The sequence below is a fragment of the Mastigoproctus giganteus genome, chromosome 2 (genome assembly GCF_048544385.1).
Source record: "Mastigoproctus giganteus isolate SK-2022 chromosome 2, ASM4854438v1, whole genome shotgun sequence".
NCBI classification, from domain to species: domain Eukaryota; kingdom Metazoa; phylum Arthropoda; class Arachnida; order Uropygi; family Thelyphonidae; genus Mastigoproctus; species Mastigoproctus giganteus.
Window position 1 is genome coordinate 97,781,393 of NC_143576.1, and position 21,776 is coordinate 97,803,168.

Genomic DNA, 21,776 nt, shown 5'->3' on the forward strand with positions numbered 1-21,776 from the left:
AGTGCACCTTCCATGGTTGCCTAATTAAATTAAATTAAGAGAAAAAAAGGGAAATATATAAGCTAATAATCGCGCACGAGCGACTTTTTGAGTTTCCTCGTCTTCAGTTAGCTATAGTGGAGGGAAGGAAGAGAGCGTGCTTGTCTTATATATGGGTTGGGTTCCCGAAATGCATTTCAGTGCACGTGGAAACTTGATACGTGCTAAATTCCAAATGGGGGAGAAATTGGCGGGAATCTTTTTGTTTAATACGTTGAGTGATGTATGGCGCTTAAACCATTCAATAACGAGGGCTTCGTTTTCAAGGATTTTGTAGCTAGAATTTAATTTAATTACTGTGATGGTTGAATCGATGAGTGGGTTGTGATTTTGAGATCGGACGTGTTGTGTTAGCTCTGTACTTGCTGAGTTAGTTTTGAAGCTATTAAAGTGGTAGTATGCACGCGTGTTCGATTTTTGATGTCCCAAATTTTGCTGTTGTACTACCTATGTAATATGCTTGGCAATCTGATTGGCATCTGATCAAATATATAATGTTGTTGTAATCTTGCGTCTCGTACTCGTGTGTTGTCTTGTATGAATTGAATTTGGAACTTAATTTGTTATACGATGTGAATATTAATTTTATATCTGTATTTTTAAAAATCTGTTGAAGTCTTCTAGCGTATTGTTGATGATATGGGAGCGCGATAAGGGGTTTTTGTGTCTTATTCTTGTTCTCGTGGTTAATAATTTTGTTTGGGTTATTAGTGTTATTATGAACTTTGGTGATGGTTTCTTTTATTAGTTGTGGTGGGTATTTTCTGTCTGAATTTTTTGGTGAGGTATTGTAATTCTATAGATAGGTCTGTTTGTGTGTGGCTATATTTTACAGCGTTGTATATAACTGCTTTTTTGATGTATAGAGGGTGGTGTGAGTGGTAATGTAAGAATTTACCTGTATGTGTGTTTTTTCTGTATATTTTGGTGCCTAAAGATGTGTTTATTTTGTATACAGTGAGGTTTAGAAAATTAATTTTATTATCGTTTTCTACTTCGAGGGTGAATTTGAGTCTTTCATGTGTTGTGTTAAAGGTGTTCAGTAAAGTATCGATGGTGGTTCTGTTGCCTATTAAGAGGACGTCATCTGCATACCTCATGTATAGTTTAATTCCTGGGGGAAAAGGTTGGAGAATTTTTTCTTCGATAGATGCGAGGTAGATCTCGGATAAAGGGGCAGAGATACCGAGGCCCATGGGAAGGTCGAAAATTTGTTCGTAGACGTTATTTTGGAATTTAAATTGTTTGGCGTCAAGTAACAGTGATATGAGTTCTAAAATATCATTAATGTTTAAGTCGGTACGTTTTGTTAATGTGTCGTCTTTGATTAATAGATCTTTAAGGGCCAGTAGCATGGATTCGATGTGTACGTTTGTGTATAGGGAGACGACGTCGAAGGACGCGAGAATATCGTTTTCAGATATGGTTATGGAAGTTATGTATTTGTGTGCTTGTTTAGTGTTGTGGACCCTGAACCGAGAAAATCTCATTAAAGGCGAAATGATTTTGACCAGGAATATGGATAGGTTAGCATAGGCGGAGGCGCCTCCGTAGCCAGGTGGGAAGGAGCAGCAGTGCGTAGCACACCCTTCTTGATTAGACCGGGGTTCGAGCCCGTCACCACCAAATACGGAACATGCGGAAAGGTCAGGGAATGACCACCGCACCAGAGCAATATGGCCTTAGTTGCTAATGCTCCTAAAAAACCAAATAACAACAACAGCATAGGCGGACTGTTTATAAGAAACGATGGGCCTTAAAGGGTAATCTTGTTTATGGAGTTTGACTATTCCAAATATGTGTGGGAGAATGTTATTGCGTATGCCTATTTGCTGGAGGGTATGTAAATTAATTTGTTTGTTGGCTCTGAATCTTCTTAGGATCCCATCAAGTTTATTTTTAAGCTTGTTAATATTAAACGTGTTGCAAGTTCTGTATGTTGTTGAATCTGATAAGATATGTAGCATTTTCTTTGTATATGTGCTTTTGTCCATGATTGCGATGGTGTCTCCTTTGTCTGCCTTTTGTATTATAATGTTCGGGGTTTTTATGAAGTCTCGTATGTGGATTAATTGTTGTTGGGGAATGTTAGGTTTACTGGTTAATTGGGAGTTAAAAACAGCGTTAGTTTCATGTATGATTCGATATTTATCTGGGTGGTTATCAAGTTTGGTTTGTATTTCTATCATGGCGTCTTTGATAGAAAAACTCCCCACAAACTCAGTTGTTAACATCTCCACACAAACATTTTCCCCTAACGAACTTGCCAGTCTAGAATACGGATTCAATTTCGCCATTAACAGCAACAACTACCCAGTCAAAGACGCAACTTTCTGCAACTTATGAGAATGACCGGTGACAAGCAAAAGATTCTACTCATACATTCAGTTTAGAGTCTGTTAATAATTCCACACCCCATCACACTGCAGCTGTTGATATGCTTTTGGAAAGTGAGGATATTGTTCATATGGATTGGCCTGCCCAATTTTCCGATCTAAATCCCATCGAACACATATGGGACGCTCTGGGGAGACACCTATTGTCATGCCCACACCCACCAGAAAATGTTCATCAGCTGAAGATGGCGCTGACAGAGGAATGGACAATGTTACCGCAAGAACTTATCAACAACATTGTTCTAAGTATGGACAGGTGTGCAAAGCCTGCATTAACATTAGGGGTGGCCATGTCTCCTACTGAGGACCACCTCTTTCCTTTGTTCCATCTTTGGCAGCGATGCATCTATATCATGGCAGCCAGTGATAAAGTCCCTCTGTTCCGTTGTTGTGTCGACGTTGTTTCCTTCATCATTCTGTACCGCATGAGGTTCCTTTGTTCTGCTTTTCCCATATCCAGGCCACTCCTATGAGAAGCTACAGGTGAAAACCTGACTGGTCCTTAAATTTTGCACACCAGTGTATGTACATACTAATTGATATTTCCGTTTACTGACTTTTTTTTTTTTTTTTTTTTTTGGTTGTAAAATTTAAAACAGTAAAAATGATAAGCAATTAATAGCAAAGAACACGGCGCGCACAAGTTGCAACAAACACGATACGCACAAGTAAGATACAGAGTAATGAGTTTCTGAAAATTTGTTTTTTATATGATTGAATATTTCGTGGAAGGGGAAACACATTTCACCACAATAATGTGAAAACCCACAGAATTCCAGCTATCGGTACTATAGCAATTGCAAGAAGATCGAGTTTATTACCCATTTATAATTGATTACACTAACAGAAAAACCCAGTAAACCGGAAACTGAAAATTGTTTTTATTCTTTTATGGTAGTGACCTCCACAAATGTGCTTTAGAAAAATATCACGACGGCAATAGCAACTAGCGAGTGAACAACAGGGATTCAGAAAAAGGAATGGAAATGTTGAAAATTATGTCTAACATAATAGCAGGGTTTTCCCAGAACAAAAGCTCAAAAATGCCATGTTATGCGAGATTTCCCGCAATTCTCAAACCGTGTTATATAAGTACCATGTTGTGCAAGGATTTCTGCAATTTTCAAACCATGTTACAGCGAAACTGTATTGTAGAAGTACCGTGTTATACAGGGGTTGCCTGTATGTAATAAGCAGGCTAATTTAGGAAAGGTGAAGAGAAGAAATAGGATTTTCAAATTTTTCTTTTAAAAAAATTACATCATATGAGTATTGCAGTCCATTAATGAAAGGTCAGGCATTAGTATAGTCCAGTGCCTGACCAATGGAAGGTCTCCATTTATTCTGATGGTAAGTCATTAATTGGCCAAGGACTTCTTCCTAAGATCCAGTCTGTTGGTACTCTCTATACTCCCTCATTGTTGTCTGTCCTGTCAGCAAGAATATACCACCCTCATTGATTTTGTTCGTTCCCTTTATGACTTTATATACCTCAATCAGATCCCCCCCCCTTCAAATATCTAGTGTCCAACCTTTGCAGATGAGATAGAATTTTTCCTTAAGTAAGTTTTTCTTGGAAGTGTTTTGTCATTCTTCTTTGGATTCCTTCTGGAAGTGTAATGCCTTTTCCAGTGCAGTTTTCAGATCTGGATGCTGTACTCAAAGTGTGATTTTATCATTCACTGAAAACTTTTCAGAAACAAAAAAAGTCTGTGAGACCAGTTCAAAAGGAACTACAAGCCAAAACTTACATCTGCACCATGACTTGTTTAAGGGAACGATTACCTTCCTTGGTCTTCATCATATACAGTGATCTTGTCTGTGAAATTATAACTACTTGTTTCTTTTGGTGTATTAGCAAAATACTAGTATAATATTTTATGTATACTTCTGCATTATAATTTAATTACATATATTGACTTTACAGTAGGGTGATGGTGCTGCAAGAGCATTCAGCATGGGTGGTGAATTCCTGTGTTCAGAGGAGGCTTGATGGCAAGAATAAAATCATCAGTGGAAGGTAACTTCACACTTTCTCATATTTAACATGGACAACACTATTGAAAATAAAATATTTTTCAAATATATCAACAAAAATTTTTATGATGTATTTAATAGGATAAGTCCTATTTGTTGTTGTTTTTTCTCTTCCCATTTAATACTTTACAACTGTGTAAGTACCACTGGTGGTACTCATACCATAGATTGGGAACTTTTGGTACAGATAATAATTACCATATTTATTCTGGTCTAAGGCACTTAGACATATAAGTTTATCCGTGAATTTGTTACCTAGTGGAAAAGCAAGTCTGACAAAATTAGTTTTTATAATGGGACAGTGCAATAACTGTCCATTATTGAAAAGCTAATAATTGATGTTTAAGAATGTTTCCCATCTCTTTTATCTGTTCCCTTAAGAATATGGTAGAATGCAACATGGCAGTCCCATAGTTATCCTGGTTTCTTTATTGCCCTTATTGCATTTCAACTAACAACTCTTCATTCCTTTTGGAATATTTTTTGGCATATCAGAGTTACCGCATTTCATGTAATTCTGTACTGATGATTCTAACTTTGAACAGGACATATTCTAAATAATTTCTCATCCTTTCTCCAGAACCATCTCTACTTTAACTAGCACCTACAGCATTGATGTTCAGCATGGCAGCTAAACTAAATGAACCATAATATTCTATTTCTGAAAATTGCATTTACTCTAAAGACAGTTCCCCCCCCCCAGTGAAAACCAGTTTATTAGAAGAGAAAAAAAAAATACTCTGCAGCCATGTTGGGATTTCTGAAATGCTTTGCATAGTTGTACCATGAAACTACAACACTGCAGTTACATTATGTTTAGTTGCACCAGGAAATTGCAATATGCATAAACACAGATATTAGTATGTAACAATTGTGAAGCATCTGAGTTTCACTGTCATTATTCGTTATAACAAATCATTTTCTGCTGAAAATTTAAGTTACGGGACTGTGAAATAGAAAATGTAGATAGCAAGGTTATGTTCCAGCACTTTATTTCATTGATGAAATCGGTGGAACTAAGGAGTCATCTCATCCAAATGTTTCATATCCAGAAAAAAACACAACTCCAGTGGACAAAAAATAAAAAAAGTAGAATAAATCAATTTAAATGTAAGCAGGTTACTAAACTATTTTCTGCAAAATTAATTCCCAGATAATGTTTTTTGTGAATACCTCACCACTGAATCCAAGATGGCCTTATTCTTTGCTGTTCATTATACCTACATGTGAGCCTTAAAAACGTCTGTATCTTGACATTGCAACATACAGGCAACCATATTACATATGTGAAAATGGGTAAACTTCTTCAAGAGAAAGATTGAAAAATTAAGGCAAATGGGGAATTGGTGTTGCTTCATATCGAAGAAGAATCATCTGACAGCTTCCACATTTTCACTATGCCTCACTAATGATGACTTCAAATTTTTACCATTTTTTCCCAAAACTGTTTTGTGCCATTTACTAATCCTTGTTTAGGCTCTTAGATTTGTGTTCTGCTATTAATTGTAGGTGCTATATAAATTGAATCACAGACCAGATATTCAGGTCTGTCACTTAATTTATGACATGCAGTTATATATCATTGGAATAAATCAAAGCATTAACTGACATAAGTAGATTATATTTCTGTTTGCATTGTGAAGTAGTCCATGTCCTGAAGTTAGTGCATTTTTTCTAATTTGTGATTTCCAAGTAATGCTTGGGAAGCTTGAGTATTTTGATTTCATGTTAGTGGAATGCTGATGCAACATGCCTACTTGGCAAGGCAATAAGATGGATATCCATAAATAATGCCCAGTGTCCCCACATATGGTGGATAATATTCAAGGGCATTACATCCTCTTCTGATCACAAACTTAGTGCTCTGCTGCCTCAGGTTCTGTCTGCTCTGGCAGTGTAGTAGGTTCACAGTTTGTCACTTGGAGAGATCCAGGCCGAAATTTCTTGGTGAATGGAGAAATTCTTAATGGTCTCTTCGGTCAAGATTGTAGTTATTAGTGGTTTGCAAAAATTCTTTGAAAAATAAGTCTTCAAAACACATTTTTTTTTTTTAAACATTCTTAAAATACAATTCAGATAAACAAATTTCTTAAAAATTTTTAATGTTTAAGTGGTTAAAAGTAATCAAAACCAAACTGTACTTGCAGTAAACAACACAAACAATCACAAATATCTCACCCTCATATCCTCTTAATCTCTTTATAAATATTTGGGAATGACATAAGTAAAAAAAAAAAAAAAGCTGTTTATAGGCAGTATATCATATCTTTATGTATTTCAGCATTATGTAGTATGTTTGCTTTTGGTGATAATGATGCCTGGCTATGCTGATATTCAAACTAGCCCTAACGATTTCATCTGTGAATATCAGATTTTTCTTCCAGTCTCTGTCCGGCTTTCCAATCTGAATCAGAATTTTGAGGGTTCTAGTTGGTGCCTTTCATCATCCAGCAAACCAGGATTTCAGCTGCTTTTTTTTTTGAATGAATGCATGTTCACGGGGTCCAGGTTGGCCCTAATGTTTCATCCTACAAACAGTGACATCAGTTTTATTATGATAAAGCTGATGTCCTAGTAAGATCTTGTGATCTTACTAGGACATCTTGTGATCTTACCGTCGGTTCGGAACCTTTGCACAAAACTGCTGTTAGTGTGAACAAAGATTTGTTCACACTAACAGCAGCACTTTTTGTGTGAACTTACAGGTCTATACTCTTTGAAGAATTGCATTTTTGAAGAATGGAATTTCAAGTATGTTGATACAAATGAGAATGGGCAGTGCCCATTCTCATCTGTATCAATTATTAAGATATTGACTTAATATTGACTGAGCAATATTAAGTTCTATTATTAGGTTTTCCATGAAAATTATAGTTCTTAAGATTGCTATCACTTCTGCTTTAGTTTTAGTTTAAATTTTTGCTTTAAAAAGTTAAGCAGAGTAGGAAAGGATTCCATCTATTATTTAACATCACTAATCCAAATCCAACTACAATTTTCCACCACTCCCATCTGGTAGCACTGCTTTTGCATTCACATGGTGAGGCTGATAATTTTGGCAAAATGCCAGCTCCTCAGAGCCAGAAGGAGTGACAGTGAAAAATGAAATGTGCTCTCCATCAGACTCAACAATCATTACACTGTTATCAAACTGAAAAAGACATTTTTAAGTGCTGATCAGGACACCAAAGGCAGATATTGTTGGTGTATCAGAGACATGGTGTCACACAGATATAAGCAGTGCAGAATTGGAATTTGGGGAGTACAATGTGTACAGAAAGGACAGACGGGGTAGGAAGGGAAGAGTGGTATGCTGTTAGTTAAGAAACACATAACATCTAAGGCAGTGCATCCAGTTGACATGGGTGGATAGCGCAATGTTGAGTCTGTTTGGTGTGACATAAACACTGGGAAAGGGAAAATGAGAGTAGGAGTATGTTATAGGCCTAATGACTATGATGAGTACAGTGAACAGTTCTGTAGAGAAATAGAATGGGCCGGTAAATTAGAATGTCTTGTAATTGGAGATTTTAACTTTCTAGATATTGACTGGAACTTGTCAGTTGGTCACTCACACACTAGCAAGACTTTTGTGAATTTATTGGAGGTTTGTTTTCTACAGCAACATGTTCGAGAGGCAACCAGAGGAAGTAATACCCTTGATCTGATTATCAGCAGTAATTATTCATGCATTAAAAATTTGCAGATAAAGGACCCACTAGATGACAGTGATCACTTGATGGTAGTTACATCTTTAAGGCCGACCAGGTGGGTAAAGTGCCTGCCTGGCAACCCAAAGGTCGCAGGTTCGAATCCCGCCTTGGGCTTGGATCAGAGTAAAATGCAAAAACTTTGGAAGATGCATTATGGCCACAGATGCCAATGCGCCAACAACTAACAAAAAATAAAAAAATAAAAAAATAATAAAAACCATCTTTAAGATTTACTTAAAGATGTAACTACCATCAGGAGTAATGGGAAGGGTTTTTGTTTTCGTAAAGGTTACTACAGTGGTCTCAGACAGTTTTTAAATTCTATACAGTGGGATCAACTAATGATGATACCAACAGTGAATTCTAAATGGGAAGGCTTCAGGACTTAATCTTGGAGGGTACTAGGATTTTCATACCAACTAAGAAATACTGTTCAAGGTTTAGGCCTAAATGGATGTCAGATGAATTAATGAGGCTAGTGGCAGAGAAGAGAAATGCATGTAAATTATCAGGCCACACAGAAGCCTATTGCAGATATAAGCTAGTCTGCAATCAAGTCTCAAAGGCAGGCAATGGTAGGTTATGAGAAATCTTTTGGCAAAGGATGCAAAGAAAAACAGAGTTCCTTACTTAAGTAAACTCTAGAAGGAAGTGGGTGAATACGATTTGTCCACTTGATGTTGGTGAATACGATTTGTCCACTTGATGTTGGTGGCTTGACTGTTGATGATCCTGCTCAGATAGCTGACAAACTGAATGAGTATTTTGCATCTACATTCACACATGAGGAGTTATTCAAAGAGTAGAATACCAGATGTTTATCAAACTCTAATAGGGGGCTAAGTGATTTTGTAATAACTGAGAGCAAAGTGGAGGAAAAATTGTTGAAGTTAAACATAAAAAAGCACCTGGGGCAGATGGAATCTATCCAGTTATAATGAAGGAGGCAGCAAGGGAAGTAAGCAAACCCTTAGCCATAATTATGAGAGCATCCTTAGAGTCAGGAGAGGTCCCCATGGACTGGAGATGTGCAAAGGTATCCCCAATTCACAAAGAGGACTCAAAAGGTGACACAAATAATTATAGACCTGTTAGTTTAACTTCTGTTCCAGGGAAAATAATGGAGTCATTGGTTAAAGAGTTGATATAGGATCACCTAGACAATGCATCAGTAATAGCTCAGACACAGCATGGGTTTGTTAAGGGGAAGTCTTGTCTGACCAATTTGATTGAATACTACGATGTGATCACAAAGGAACTGGATGCAAAAAATAATTTTGATATCATATACTCGGATTTCTGGAAAGCTTTTGATACTGTTGCACATGGAATACTGCTGTACAAATTGGGGCAGTATAGCATTAAGGGCAAGTTACTGCAATGGATAAAGGAATGGTTGAGTGGGAGGCAGCAGAGAGTGGTAATAAATGGACACTGCTCTACGTGGACTAACGTTATCAGCGGAGTTCCCCAGGGTTCGGTGCTGGGCCCATTGTTGTTTTGTGTATTTATCAACGATATCGATGAAGGTATATCAGGCTGAATGCCAAGTTTTCAGATGATACAAAGGTTGGCAGGTTTGTTAATTAAAGTAAAGACACTATGCTACTGCAACAGGATCTAGAAAAGTTAGGCAGATGGGATGAGAAGTGGCAACTGAAGTTTAACATTGACAAATGCAAAGTACTGCATATGGGTAGCAGTAACCCAAGAGAAACGTACCAACTATGTGGTACTATACTCAGGGAGGTGGAGAATAAAAAAGACCTGGGTGTAATTGTGCAGTCAGATATGAAGTTCTCTGAGCAGTGTAGACAGGCTAGCAGAGACAAAGGAGGTGATTATCCCTTTGTATCAGGCCACACCTTGAGTATTGTATACAGGTCTGGAGGTCTCATTTTAGGAAGGATGTGCAGTTGCTAGAACAAGTATAGTAATGGCAACAAGATTGATGAGAGGAATAAAATGGTGTACTTACGAAGAAAGGCTAAGTTCTGTAAGTTGCAGCATCTGGAGTCTAAGCACCTGGGAGGTGATATGATCAAGGTGTGTAAGGCTTTGAATGGTTTCAGCAGGCTCAATGCAAATGCAGATTCAAATTGAGGAAAGACAGTTATAGAATAGATGTGCAGAAGTTTGCCTTCAGCCAGTGGGTAGTTGATTGTTGGAACAGACTTCCATCGGTTGTAGAAATTGATAGCTTAAACAAATTTAAGGCTGAACTAGACAAACATTTGGAGTGACCGGATGGGTGAAATGGTGAGGTTTTTTTTTTTTTTTTTTCTTCTTGCTGATGCTGTATAAGCTTGCTTTCTTGCTTCATATGCCTGAACTAATGCTAATTTCTCAACTGAAATGCTCAAAGAAGAGCATCAACCTGAATACTCTGTCTTCCTCACATTATCTAAAATAAGAACTTAGGTGCCAAGCATTTTGTATGTGCTTATTACATTTTCTCATCTTTCAAAAAGCTTTTGAAAAGACCAGGGAAAGATAGCTACCTTTTTTTATTTTTTTCCTAGTTTGTAGTTACTAACACCTACTAACCTTTGCTTGGTCATATCAGTACTACTACTCTTGTCTCCTTTCGATGAGACTGTTAATCTGGGTATAAAAAAATTACTCAGGGCAAAAGGAGTTTCATTGGATCAAGTTACTATGAATACAGACCAATTACCATCATTAGTGCCTCCAAATTTAAGACTTAAGGCTGTCGTGGAACATGACAGCCTTGAGTCTCGAGTTGTCCAAAGAGACAGTGGACAGAATTGCAAAAAGATTTATTTAAGCTGTCTAAGAAGTATATAGATGATAACTGCAATATAAAATAAAATAAAATGCTTTATATTTGAAGCACATAACAAGTTAAATGTTGTTAATAAGACTGCAGTTTAAAAATAATTCCAGAACAAGGTATCTATATGAAGGAGTCTTTTCTGCAGGTTATTTGCCTAATAATTTGTCTCAAAATGCTGATAACTAGATTTCTCATGTACTTAGATTCAGTGTAAATAATGTAGAATTGGATTGTACCTTCCCCCCTCTCTGCCTTTTGAATAATTTTTTCACAAATAAAATGTAATAAAAGTTAGTTTATTATTGATTTAATTCCTTAAAAAAGTTCAGTAGAAAAGCAGTCAGTAGTTTACTGGATTCATCAGCAGTTCAATTTTTTGAAGTCCCCAATATTTTCATTAGAACTATCAGTTATTATTGTTTAGATGTGTGATCTCTTATTCCAGAAAATAATAAAAGTTGTTTTTTTTTAAGAGAATGGCTAATTTATAAAGGCTAGTCTTGTTCCCAAGGCAGGCAAGAATATTTAGGTGTTGAATTTCCATCCTTTCTCAATTGGGTCTCTCTCTTTTTTTTTCTTTGTTTTTCTTTTTTCCAAAGATTTTGGAAATGTCTTATGTCTGTTGTATGTCTAATTGGCACAAAGATTCATTCCAATCAATGTTACTTGCCCCAATCAATTAATAATTAAGATCTTCAAATTTAAAAAATGGGGGAAGTAATTTGCTTCCCCCCCCTTTTTTTACATTACCGATGCAGCTTTTGATTCGGCTCAGATTAATCCACTTTTCAACATAAAGGATTTTATTTCAGTATTCACTATATTATTAACAAGTGGAACATTAGCATTTACAAATTCAGTTCAATTCATTGGGCTAGTGCAGCCCAATAAAGGGGTTTTATTCTAAGTTTAATGATTGGTGGGAGGACTAGTGAAAGGTCCAGTATGCCTTCAGTTGGTAATTACACCCAGTTGGGAATTACTGTAAAGATATCTGAAAGGCTTACCTTTCTCATGTTTCTCAAAGTACTACTTATAACATAAAACAAACACACAATTTAAAAAACTTGATAAGATTATGAATTTGGATACTCAAAACAAATACAAGAATTTGTATTTGTTTTGAGTATTACTAAAGCAATACAAGAATTTTTTTTTTATTTAAGATGACAAATGAAGTCTAAGTAAAATAATCAATGCCTAACTGTGAAAGTGATGTGAACTTTATGGTTACAATCAGTCTTGAGGACTGGCTAACCTAGTGCAAGCGGCAGTTTTAAATAATTTGTATGGTAGCAACCAAGTATAGCAGCCTTACATTTACAGAGTTCTAATGTAGTCTCTTATCTGTAAAGTTTTGGAAATTAATAATTTTGTGTGTAATTATGTCATATATCTCTTATACTAATCTATCAAAGGTGAATTTGTGATTCTTGCAATAGACAGAATACACCACCTTCCCATTTCAATGAAAAATTCAGCATTTCTTTAGTAAAGAAGAGGGATATTATTTCGACGTGGAGGTTGAAATAGTTTAAGAAAATAATGCTACCCTGTTATGCTTTTCTGCCTTTAAAAATAACTACATTTATCTGCACGTCAATCCATTACCAATATTATTTTTAATCAGTATTCATCACCAAGAAAGGGAATCCATTATTCATTAACAACTCAAAGGCATTACCATTCAACACAAGTTCACTAATTAAGGCTACCTGTTGTCAGATGATGGAACAACTAGCTCTGAAACCTGTCACAACAATGCCTTTAAGCATTCAATGAATAATGGATTTATTGTCTCGGTGATGTCATTTGATTAAAAACAATATTAATAACTTTAGATTTTTACTTGTGAATAAATGTAGTGTTTACTATAGAGTGCAAGTGCACACTGTCACTTGAAGGACAACAGTGTCCTTAGGCAGTAAAGACAGAAAAACGTAATGTAAAGTAGTGTTATTTTCTCAAAAAATTTCTGCACTTAGAATACCTTGGTAGATCAGAGGCATATCACTTTGTAAAATGCCTTGATAAATTACTTTTTTGAAAATGTCGAATGATTTCAAAATTATTTAGAAGCTAAAAAGCTTCTTGACAAAATGTTTCTGTTTATAAACATATTTCATATCCATACATAACCTTAACTGTCCTATAGGAAAAAGATTTGGCATGGACCTACTAAAAAGAATTGGTAAATCTGAACAATTCTTTTGGTCAAATTTTCATCTCTCTCTCTTCACACCCATAGAAAATAATCTGGAGTCTAAACAGTCTTACTTTTCCCTGGATGTGGGCATGTCAAGTTTAGTAGCACTAAACTTGACATGCCCACATGGCATTCTCTGGCTTAAAATCTCAGTACCTCATTGTGTCAAATTCATCTGTTGTGTCTACTGTTCTCCCAACTCCACTAATCACTTGGAACTCTTTGACTTCCTCTCTTTGCAACTTGACTTTCTCCAGTCCAACTTTCCTAACAGTGAAGTAATTTTCCTTGGTGATTTTAATGTTCACAACTCCAGCTGGCTTCCGTTTTCTAGTCACACCGACCCAGCTGGCCGAGATGCTGAGGCTTTTGCAATTACTAATGACCTTACACAGATTGTTCATTTACCTACAAGAATACTGGACAATCCTAATCATACAGCCAATACGCTTAATCTTTTTCTCACAAACAACCCTTCTAAGTAAGGCACCTCTGTAGCCAGGTGGGAAGGAGCAGCAGTGCATAGCACACGCTTCTTGATTAGACCGAGGTTCGAGCCCATCACCAATAAATATGGAAGATGCGGAAAGGTCAGGGAATGACCATTGCATATCCCGGAGCAATATGGCCTTAGTTGCTAATGCTCCTCAAAACCAAATAACAAACAAACAAGCCTTCTAAGTACACGGTCGAAGTGAGAGGTCCTTTAGGCACTTCAGATCACAACTTGGTGATTGTCTCTTCTCCAATGGGACCTTTATCTCATGGCTATTTCCAACCTCGTGTTGTTTGGCATTACAAGAATGCAAAATGGGATGACCTGCAAGACTTCTTTTCTTCTTTTCCTTGGTCGGATTACTGTTTCAAAACTTCTGATGTCAATGTTTGCTCAGATCGTGTCAGTGAAATTATTTTTGCAGGAATGGAATCCTTTATCCCACACTCCACTTTAAAATCTCGTCCTTTATCTAAACCTTGGTTTTCCAATAAATGTGCTAAGGCTGTTCAAGAGAAGAATGTTGCATATCGTAGTTGGCTTGTTTCTAATTCTCCAGTTTCATTTTCTACCTACACCAAAGCTCGCAACAATTGCAAAGCAGTTATTAATCAGTCCAAACTAGAGTTTGAACAGGCTAAGAGTAGAAAACTTGCTTCTTGCCCTAATGGTAGCTGAGCATTCTGGTCTCTTGCCAAAGCTATTGGCTGCAACTTTTGCCCATCTCTGCTCCCACCTCTGTCCAAACAAGATGGTTTTGTTGTCACTTCAGCCAAGGATAAAGATGACTGCTAGCATCCCATTTTTCTTCCAACTCATGTATTAATGATCTTAGTAAAACACCTCCCACCATTCCCAACACGCTCCATTCAATGCCTCCTGTGGTCTTCCGTCAAAAGGATATCAGAAGGATTTTGATGAATCTTGATGCAGAAAGCTTCAGGTCCTGATGGTATTTCTCCACTTGTTCCCAAAACCTGTGCTCCTGAACTTACTCCTATTCTTTTCCGCCTTTTTTCACTGTCTTATTCCATAGGTGTTTTTCCTTCTGCTCGGAAATTTGCTCATATCCAGCCAGTTCCTAAAAAGGGTGACAAATCCCTCCCATCCAATTATCGTTCCATTGCGATTACTTCTACTCTTTCTAAAGTAATGGAGAAATCAATTAACTGCCAACTCTTAAACTACCTAGAAACCTTCCGTCTGATCAACGATCGCCATATGGATTCCGTCAGTGTCGATCCACTGGTGTTATTCTGGCTATGTTACCCATTTATGGACTAATTCAATGGACTGGTTCAGTGAAACACAAGTAGTTGCTCTTGACATCTCAAAGGCTTTCGATCGTGTTTGGCATAAAGGTCTTCTAAACAAGCTTCCATCTTATGGTTTGCCAACTGATTTTAGTAATTGGTTATCCAGTTTTCTCTCTGATCACTCACTTAGGGTGATGGTAGATGGCTCTCTGTCTTCTAACTTCTCCACTAATGCGGTGTCCCCCAAGGTTCAGTTCTTTCCCCACTCTTTTGCTCTTGTATATTAATGACCTTCTTCCATTGACTGGAAATCCTATCCATAGTTTTGCCGATGATAGCACATTGCATTCCACTTTCCATTTTGTGAAACCTTGTCCTGCTCAATCAGCATCAACTTCTCTCAAAATCTGCCACCAGTTCCTTAAATGCCAATCTCCAGGTAATTCTCCAGTGGGGCAAAGACAACTTAGTTGATTTCAGTCCTGAAACTTAGTCCTGTCTTATATCTTGCAAAAAAGGATTCTTCTGCTCCTATGCTTATCTTTAGTGACACTCTGATTTCTAGGCAAAATGATATATCTCCTTTGGGGATTACCCTGACTTCTAATCTTTCTTGGCACAAGCACATTACAAATATTGCTTCCTCTGCATCTAAAAAACTTGGTTTTCTCTTTTGCTCTCGGCATTACTTTTCTTCCAAACAGCTGCTCACTCTGTATAAATCGCAAATCCGCCCTGCCATGGAATATTGTTCCCACATCTGGGGTGATGCCCCCAAAACCTCTCTCAGGCTTCTTGATTCCATTCAGAAGAGGGCAGTTAGGTTAATTAATGATTCATCTCTAACAGAGTCTCTCCACTCGCTTTCTCATAGACGTACTGTTTCTGCTGCATGCCTCTTCTACAGATACTTCCATGGGCACTATTCTTCTAAATTGGCTTCTATAATTCCCACTCTCTCTTTCAAAACAGTCTGAACACGTGCCACCACCAGCCAACATCCATTTACTGTCCAACTTCAAACCCACAGAACCAACTTTCCATCTTCCTCATTTATTCATTCAACTGCCATTTTCTGGAACAACCTTCCTTCATACATATTTCCTAAAAATTACAGTCTACAGAAGTTCAAGTCCAATGTCAACAAATATCTTTTTTCATCTTCTCAACCTCCAACCCAAGCATGGTACTAAGTACTATAGGTTCCAATACCTCAATACCTCTCGTGTTTGGGGTTTACATATAAAAAAACAAAAACTAGCTCCTATGGAGTTGAGTCATTATAAAAATATTTAAACAGTAATATAAAGAACAAACAGACATTTACTGTGTGTGTGTGTGTGTGTGTGTGTGTGTGTGTGTGTGTGTGTGTGTGTGTGTGTGTGTGTGTGTGTGTGTGTGTGTGTGTGCATGCACATCATTAATTAACCTGCGTGCGTGCGCGTGTGTGTGTGTGCATGCACATCATTAATTAACCTGACTATCCATTTTGGATGGAGTGTACGAGCTTAAGAGAGGCCTTGAGGGCACCCCAAAGTGGAGTTAATATTCCATGCACAGCAGATTTGAGATTTGCTTGGATGTTCGGTACTTTTAATTTTTGAGTGTTGATCTACCCATGGATAATTGAGCTCTAATCAGTGGATCTCAAACTGCAGCATACCAGACCTTTCAAATGAGATGCTGTATTGTGAAAAATCTGTACTAATCATACAGATTGCTATGTGACATTTTTACTGAAGAATGGGACTGACCATTATTAATATCTTAGTGGAGCCTGAATTTCAGAACCACTAAATGATGCAAGCAGAGTTATTTGCTGATTTGTGAAAAGGAATTTTTTTGCAATATACTAAAAGTGGCTTCAAACTTGTCAGTTGTTTAAATAATGTAAACAAGTGGCAACTGTAAACAGATTTTCATTTGTTTGCATTATCTAGTTACACTTTATCTGATGGGTACCCTATTACATTTGTGTGAATGTAAGTGTAAATAAGTTTGTGTTTTTCTCATAATTCATGTTATTCTTTTTTTACAAAATAGTGTTGCTGGTGATGTTCGATTTTGGGAATTACCACATACAATTTCCACAAAGTACATTCCTCCATCTCATCCTTCGCATGTAATGACAGCTATGGCAATTCATCCAGCACTAGATCTCATAGCATGGTAAGTAACTATTGTGTGTATGCATGCACACTGAGTTGGTTTTGCATTAACAACACTTACCTACCTAATAAATTTTGGGATCATCCTTAATACAGTCTGTACACACCTTAGCATGGACTCCACGAGGTGTTATGGGGTGTCCTGTTGTAGTGCCACCCGTTCATTGCACAGTGTGTCTGTTAATGCCTGCACATCGTCAGGGGAGTGGTCGTAGCATTGAAATGTCGGTTTCCATAGGAGGATGGAGAATTCGTTGTTGTGTTCTTGAAACCAGTTAGCAACCTGCCAGGCCTTGTGGCTTGGCCTGCTGTCTTGCTGGTAGATACCAGAGTTACCTGGATAGTCGGTCATCATGAAGGTTTGCAGCTATAGAGAGGTAAGCATTACCACCGAGCCACTATTCGAGCTTGCCAAACACCAACATTGCATTCAGGTATCACGACCTTGTGTTGAATTCTCCAGATGCAGATATGCCCATCAGCACAATAGAGTTGGAAATGGGGTTCATCAGTCCAAACATAGATTTCCACGTCATTGGCCTAAAAGAAATGTATGAGTGATCTAAACATAACACCCACGGATTCCAAAGATCTGGCTCCTTTGAGTCAGAAAAATGAGATGTACCTACTTAATTTACAGAAATACTGCTTAAAATTGTAACCTTTGGTAGTATTCCAGTCTCTCTCTCTCTCTCTCTCTCTCTCTCTCTCTCTCTCTCTCTCTCTCTCATGTCTTGTAAACATCAGTTTATGTGCATGGGTGATGCACACACATCATTTGTACTACCAAGTTAGTTTTAATGCATCGTTTTAATTAAATCTCATTGTGAATACCTTCACAATGGGTTGTCATGGTATTGCACTACCTCGAATAAGTAATGCTTCATCTATGGAGAAGACTGTTCCTGAAATAGAAAGAAATACAGTTTAGATCAGAAGGAGTAAATTCTGAATTAGACCTCATCAGCATTTTGAACAAAGAAATTAAAAATGATTTGCAAGACAAGACAAAACATCAACTAAAAATTTAATCCTCACATTCAACCCATCTATATCAGTTTAAGCCAGATATTTAAATTGTAACATCAGACTACATCCCGAATCTTGCTTCAACTAAAGATGGTATTCACTTAAACAGAAGAGGTACAAAAGTTTTTACTAATCCCATTAATTACCAAGCCTTAACTGATATAGGTATGGATGCCTGAAGGCAAGTTTTTGATTAGAAAAAAAGAAAAAGAAAAAAAAACTATCTGACTCAGGGAAGACAAGAATCTGATCAGTCAGATCAAGTTAATGCAGACGTTCAGTCAATATGGTGTGAAATGACTTGCTATAAAGGAAAGATGATGGTGGAGTATGTTAAAGGCCAGTTGGTCCCACAGGAACTAGGAGCTGTCACTGACACTATTGTCAGGGAAATGGGGAACATAGCGTGTAAAAAGGATAGGTGGAACAGGACCAGGGTATGTCTGCCACGGTCAAAGGTTGATGACATTGTAGAGCAGATGTAATCTTTTAAGAGCACAAAAGGTGGTATTAATGACAGGTTGCACTAATGATATTAAGAGTAGGAGACCGGTGGAATTACTTAACAAGTACAGGTCACTGTTGAAAAAAAGCTGTGAATTAGGGTTGAATTTGAAAGTGTCTGCAAGTCTGCCCAGACATGATAGGAGGGAGTATATGATGAGAGCCTTGTCGATCAGTTCGGCCCTGGAAAGATTGTGCAAGGCTCAAGGGGTAGAATTTTTTTTCAGCCTGGTCTGTGCTTGTTAACAGGAGAGACTTCTTCTACAGGGGATGGGATATACTTAAATAGAAAGGGTGCAAGAATATTTGCTGCTGCCATCGAGGCAGTGTTAGGTGGGTCAGAAAACTGCTAGTTTGGTGGGGATACACGGACTAATAGATTAACAGCCGCTGGCAGAGGTGAAAGTGATTCTTGCACCGCTTCTATTGGAATGAGCAGCAGCCTGAAAAACAAGATGCAGGGTTTTTCAGAGACTACTGGGAGTAATCGCGGTACAAGTAAACACATGGGTTGTGTTAGGATAGCTAAGAATAGGAACAGGTGCATGTATACTTGCTTATACACCAATGCTAGAAGTTTGGTAAATAAATATGATGAATTTGAGGTGTTGGTCAAAACATCAAAGGCAAATATTGTTCAGATATCAGAGATGTAGTGTCACACAGATATAAGGAATGCAGAACTGGAATTTGGGGAGTACAATGTGTACAGGAAGGGAGGAGTTATGCTATTAGTTAAGAAACACATAAAATCCAAGGAAATGCAGCCAGTCGACATCGCTGGATAGTGCAGTGCAGTGTCAGCAGTTTGGTGTGACATAAGCACTGGGAGATCAAAATTGAGAGTAGGAGTGTGTTATAGGCTTAATGACTCTGATGAGTATAATAACAAACTGTACAGGGAAATAGAGTGGGCCAGTATATCAGAGAGTCTTCTAATGGGAGATTTTAATTTCCCAGATATTGACTGGAATTTGTGGGTTGGTCACACACACTAGCAAGGCTTAAATGGATTTATTGGATGATTTTTTTCTACATCAGCATGTTCGGGAAGCAACTAGAGGGAGTAATACTCTTGATCTGATTATCAGTAGTGATTCTTCATGCATTAAGAATCTGTAGACAAAGGAACCACTAGGTGGTAGTGATCACAGTGTGCTGAAGTAGAATTTACTCAAAGAGATAACTACCATCAGGGGTAAAGGGAAGGGTTTTTGCTTTCATAAAGGCAACTTTGGTGGTCTGAGACAGTATTTAATACTGGGACCAACTGATGATGTTACCAACAGCAGATTCAAAATGGGAGGCATTCAAAGAATTCATCTTGGAAGCTACTAGGCTTTACATACCAACTAAGAAATATTGTTCAAGGTTTAGGCCTAAATGGATGTCAGACGAACTAATGAGACATGTGGCAGAGAAGAAAAATGCATGGGATACATACAAAGGGTACTAGGAAAGTTTTGCAATATGACGCAACAATGAATCACAGGAAGCTGCTTGTTGCTGCATGTTGAGACATGTTCATACGTGCATAGTAGCCGCCGCGCCAAGTCGATGGGCTCAGTTATTCATTAGTAGTGAAAGTGTAAAGTGCTTGCGATGGCATCATGGTCACGAAATGAGATAAGGACAGTTTTGCGGTATAGTTTCGTGCGTGGTTTAACCATAGACCAGTGCTTAGAAGAAATGACTCTTGCACTAGATGATGATTGTCCACATCGTACAACGATATTCAGGTGGTATAGAGAATTCCAAAGGGGAAATTTCCTCTGGAGGATTCGGAGAGGCCGGGAAGGCCACGAACGTCAGTTACGGAGGAAAACGTTACTGCTGTGAGGAAAATGCTTGACGAAAACAGGCGAGTGACCTACCAACAGATAGAGGATACTTTGGGCCTAAATGCACCAGCAATTCGTTCGATTCTGCAAGATCATTTGCACGTGAAGAAACTTTGTTCTCTCTGGGTGCCGCATCAACTGACTGAAGAGCAGACGACACGACGTGTGACTTGGTGCCAGCAGATGTTAAAAAAGTTTGATAAGGGACAATCTCGGTATGTGAACAACATCGTGACAGGTGACGAGACTTGGCTGTACTATTACGATCTGCCGACCAAGGCTCAAAACAAAGTTTGGGTCTTTGATGATGACGACACACCCGTAATTGTCAGAAAATCCCGATCTGTAAAGAAGAAAATGATAGCTGTATTTTTCAAATCGAGTGGAATTGTGGAACGTGTCGTTTTGGACACGCAGAAGACAGTCACAGCTAAGTGGTATACTGAACAATGCCTGCCTAAAGTCATTGGATCTATGAAGAACCTGCGGCCAAAGTCAAGAATGGACACCTGGTACCTCCATCACGATAATGCTGCAGCTCACCGCGCCAAAGCCTGCACTGAATAATTGACCACGACAGGACTGAAACTTCTCGAGCACCCTCCCTACAGTCCAGACCTTGCTCCCTGCGACTTTGCACTGTTCCCGCATGTGAAAATGAAGCTAAAAGGGAGGCGGTTTTCCAGTGATGAGGACCTTCTACGGGCTTGGGACAACGAGTGTGCTTTACTCCCTAGTGAAACTTGGCAGAACTGGTTTAAAGATTGGTTTCGGAGGATGGAGAGGTGTATTGAATGTAGAGGAAATTACTTTGAAAAAATTAAATAAACAAAGCTGTATTGCAAAACTTTCCTAGTACCCTTTGTATAAATTAATGGGTAACATGGAAGCCTATGATAGATATAAGATGGTCTGTAACTAAGTCACAAAGGAGATTAGGCAGGCAAAGGCAGATTATGAGAAATCTTTGGCAAAGGACGCAAAGAAAAACAGCAAAGAGTTCTTTACCTGTGTAAACTCTAGGAGGAAAGGGATGGATCAGATTGATCCACTGGATATTGATGGTTCAACTGTTTATGATCCTGTTCAGGTGGCTAACAAACTAAATGAGTATTTTGCATCTACATTCACACATGAGGCGTTATTCAAGGAGGGGAATGCCAGAGGTGAATTAAACTCTGGCAGTGAGCTAGATGATTTTGTAATAACTGAGAGGAAAGTGGAGGAGAAATTGTTGAAGATAAACATAAAAAGGTACCCGGGGTGGATGAGATCTATCCAGTTATATTAAAGA

General features: G+C 38.0%; 1 protein-coding gene across 2 annotated transcripts in view; it reads left to right on the top strand.

The window, feature by feature from the left end:
* The window catches only part of raptor (regulatory associated protein of MTOR complex 1), a 638,589-nt gene that overhangs the window by 571,945 nt on the left and 44,868 nt on the right, over positions 1–21,776 (top strand). For both annotated transcript variants that reach the window (XM_090389485.1, XM_090389491.1), the window contains exons 28-29: positions 4,363–4,455; positions 16,984–17,109. In XM_090389485.1, the coding sequence (XP_090245611.1) occupies positions 4,363–4,455; positions 16,984–17,109 (219 nt within the window). The remainder of the gene's footprint in view (positions 1–4,362; positions 4,456–16,983; positions 17,110–21,776) is intronic.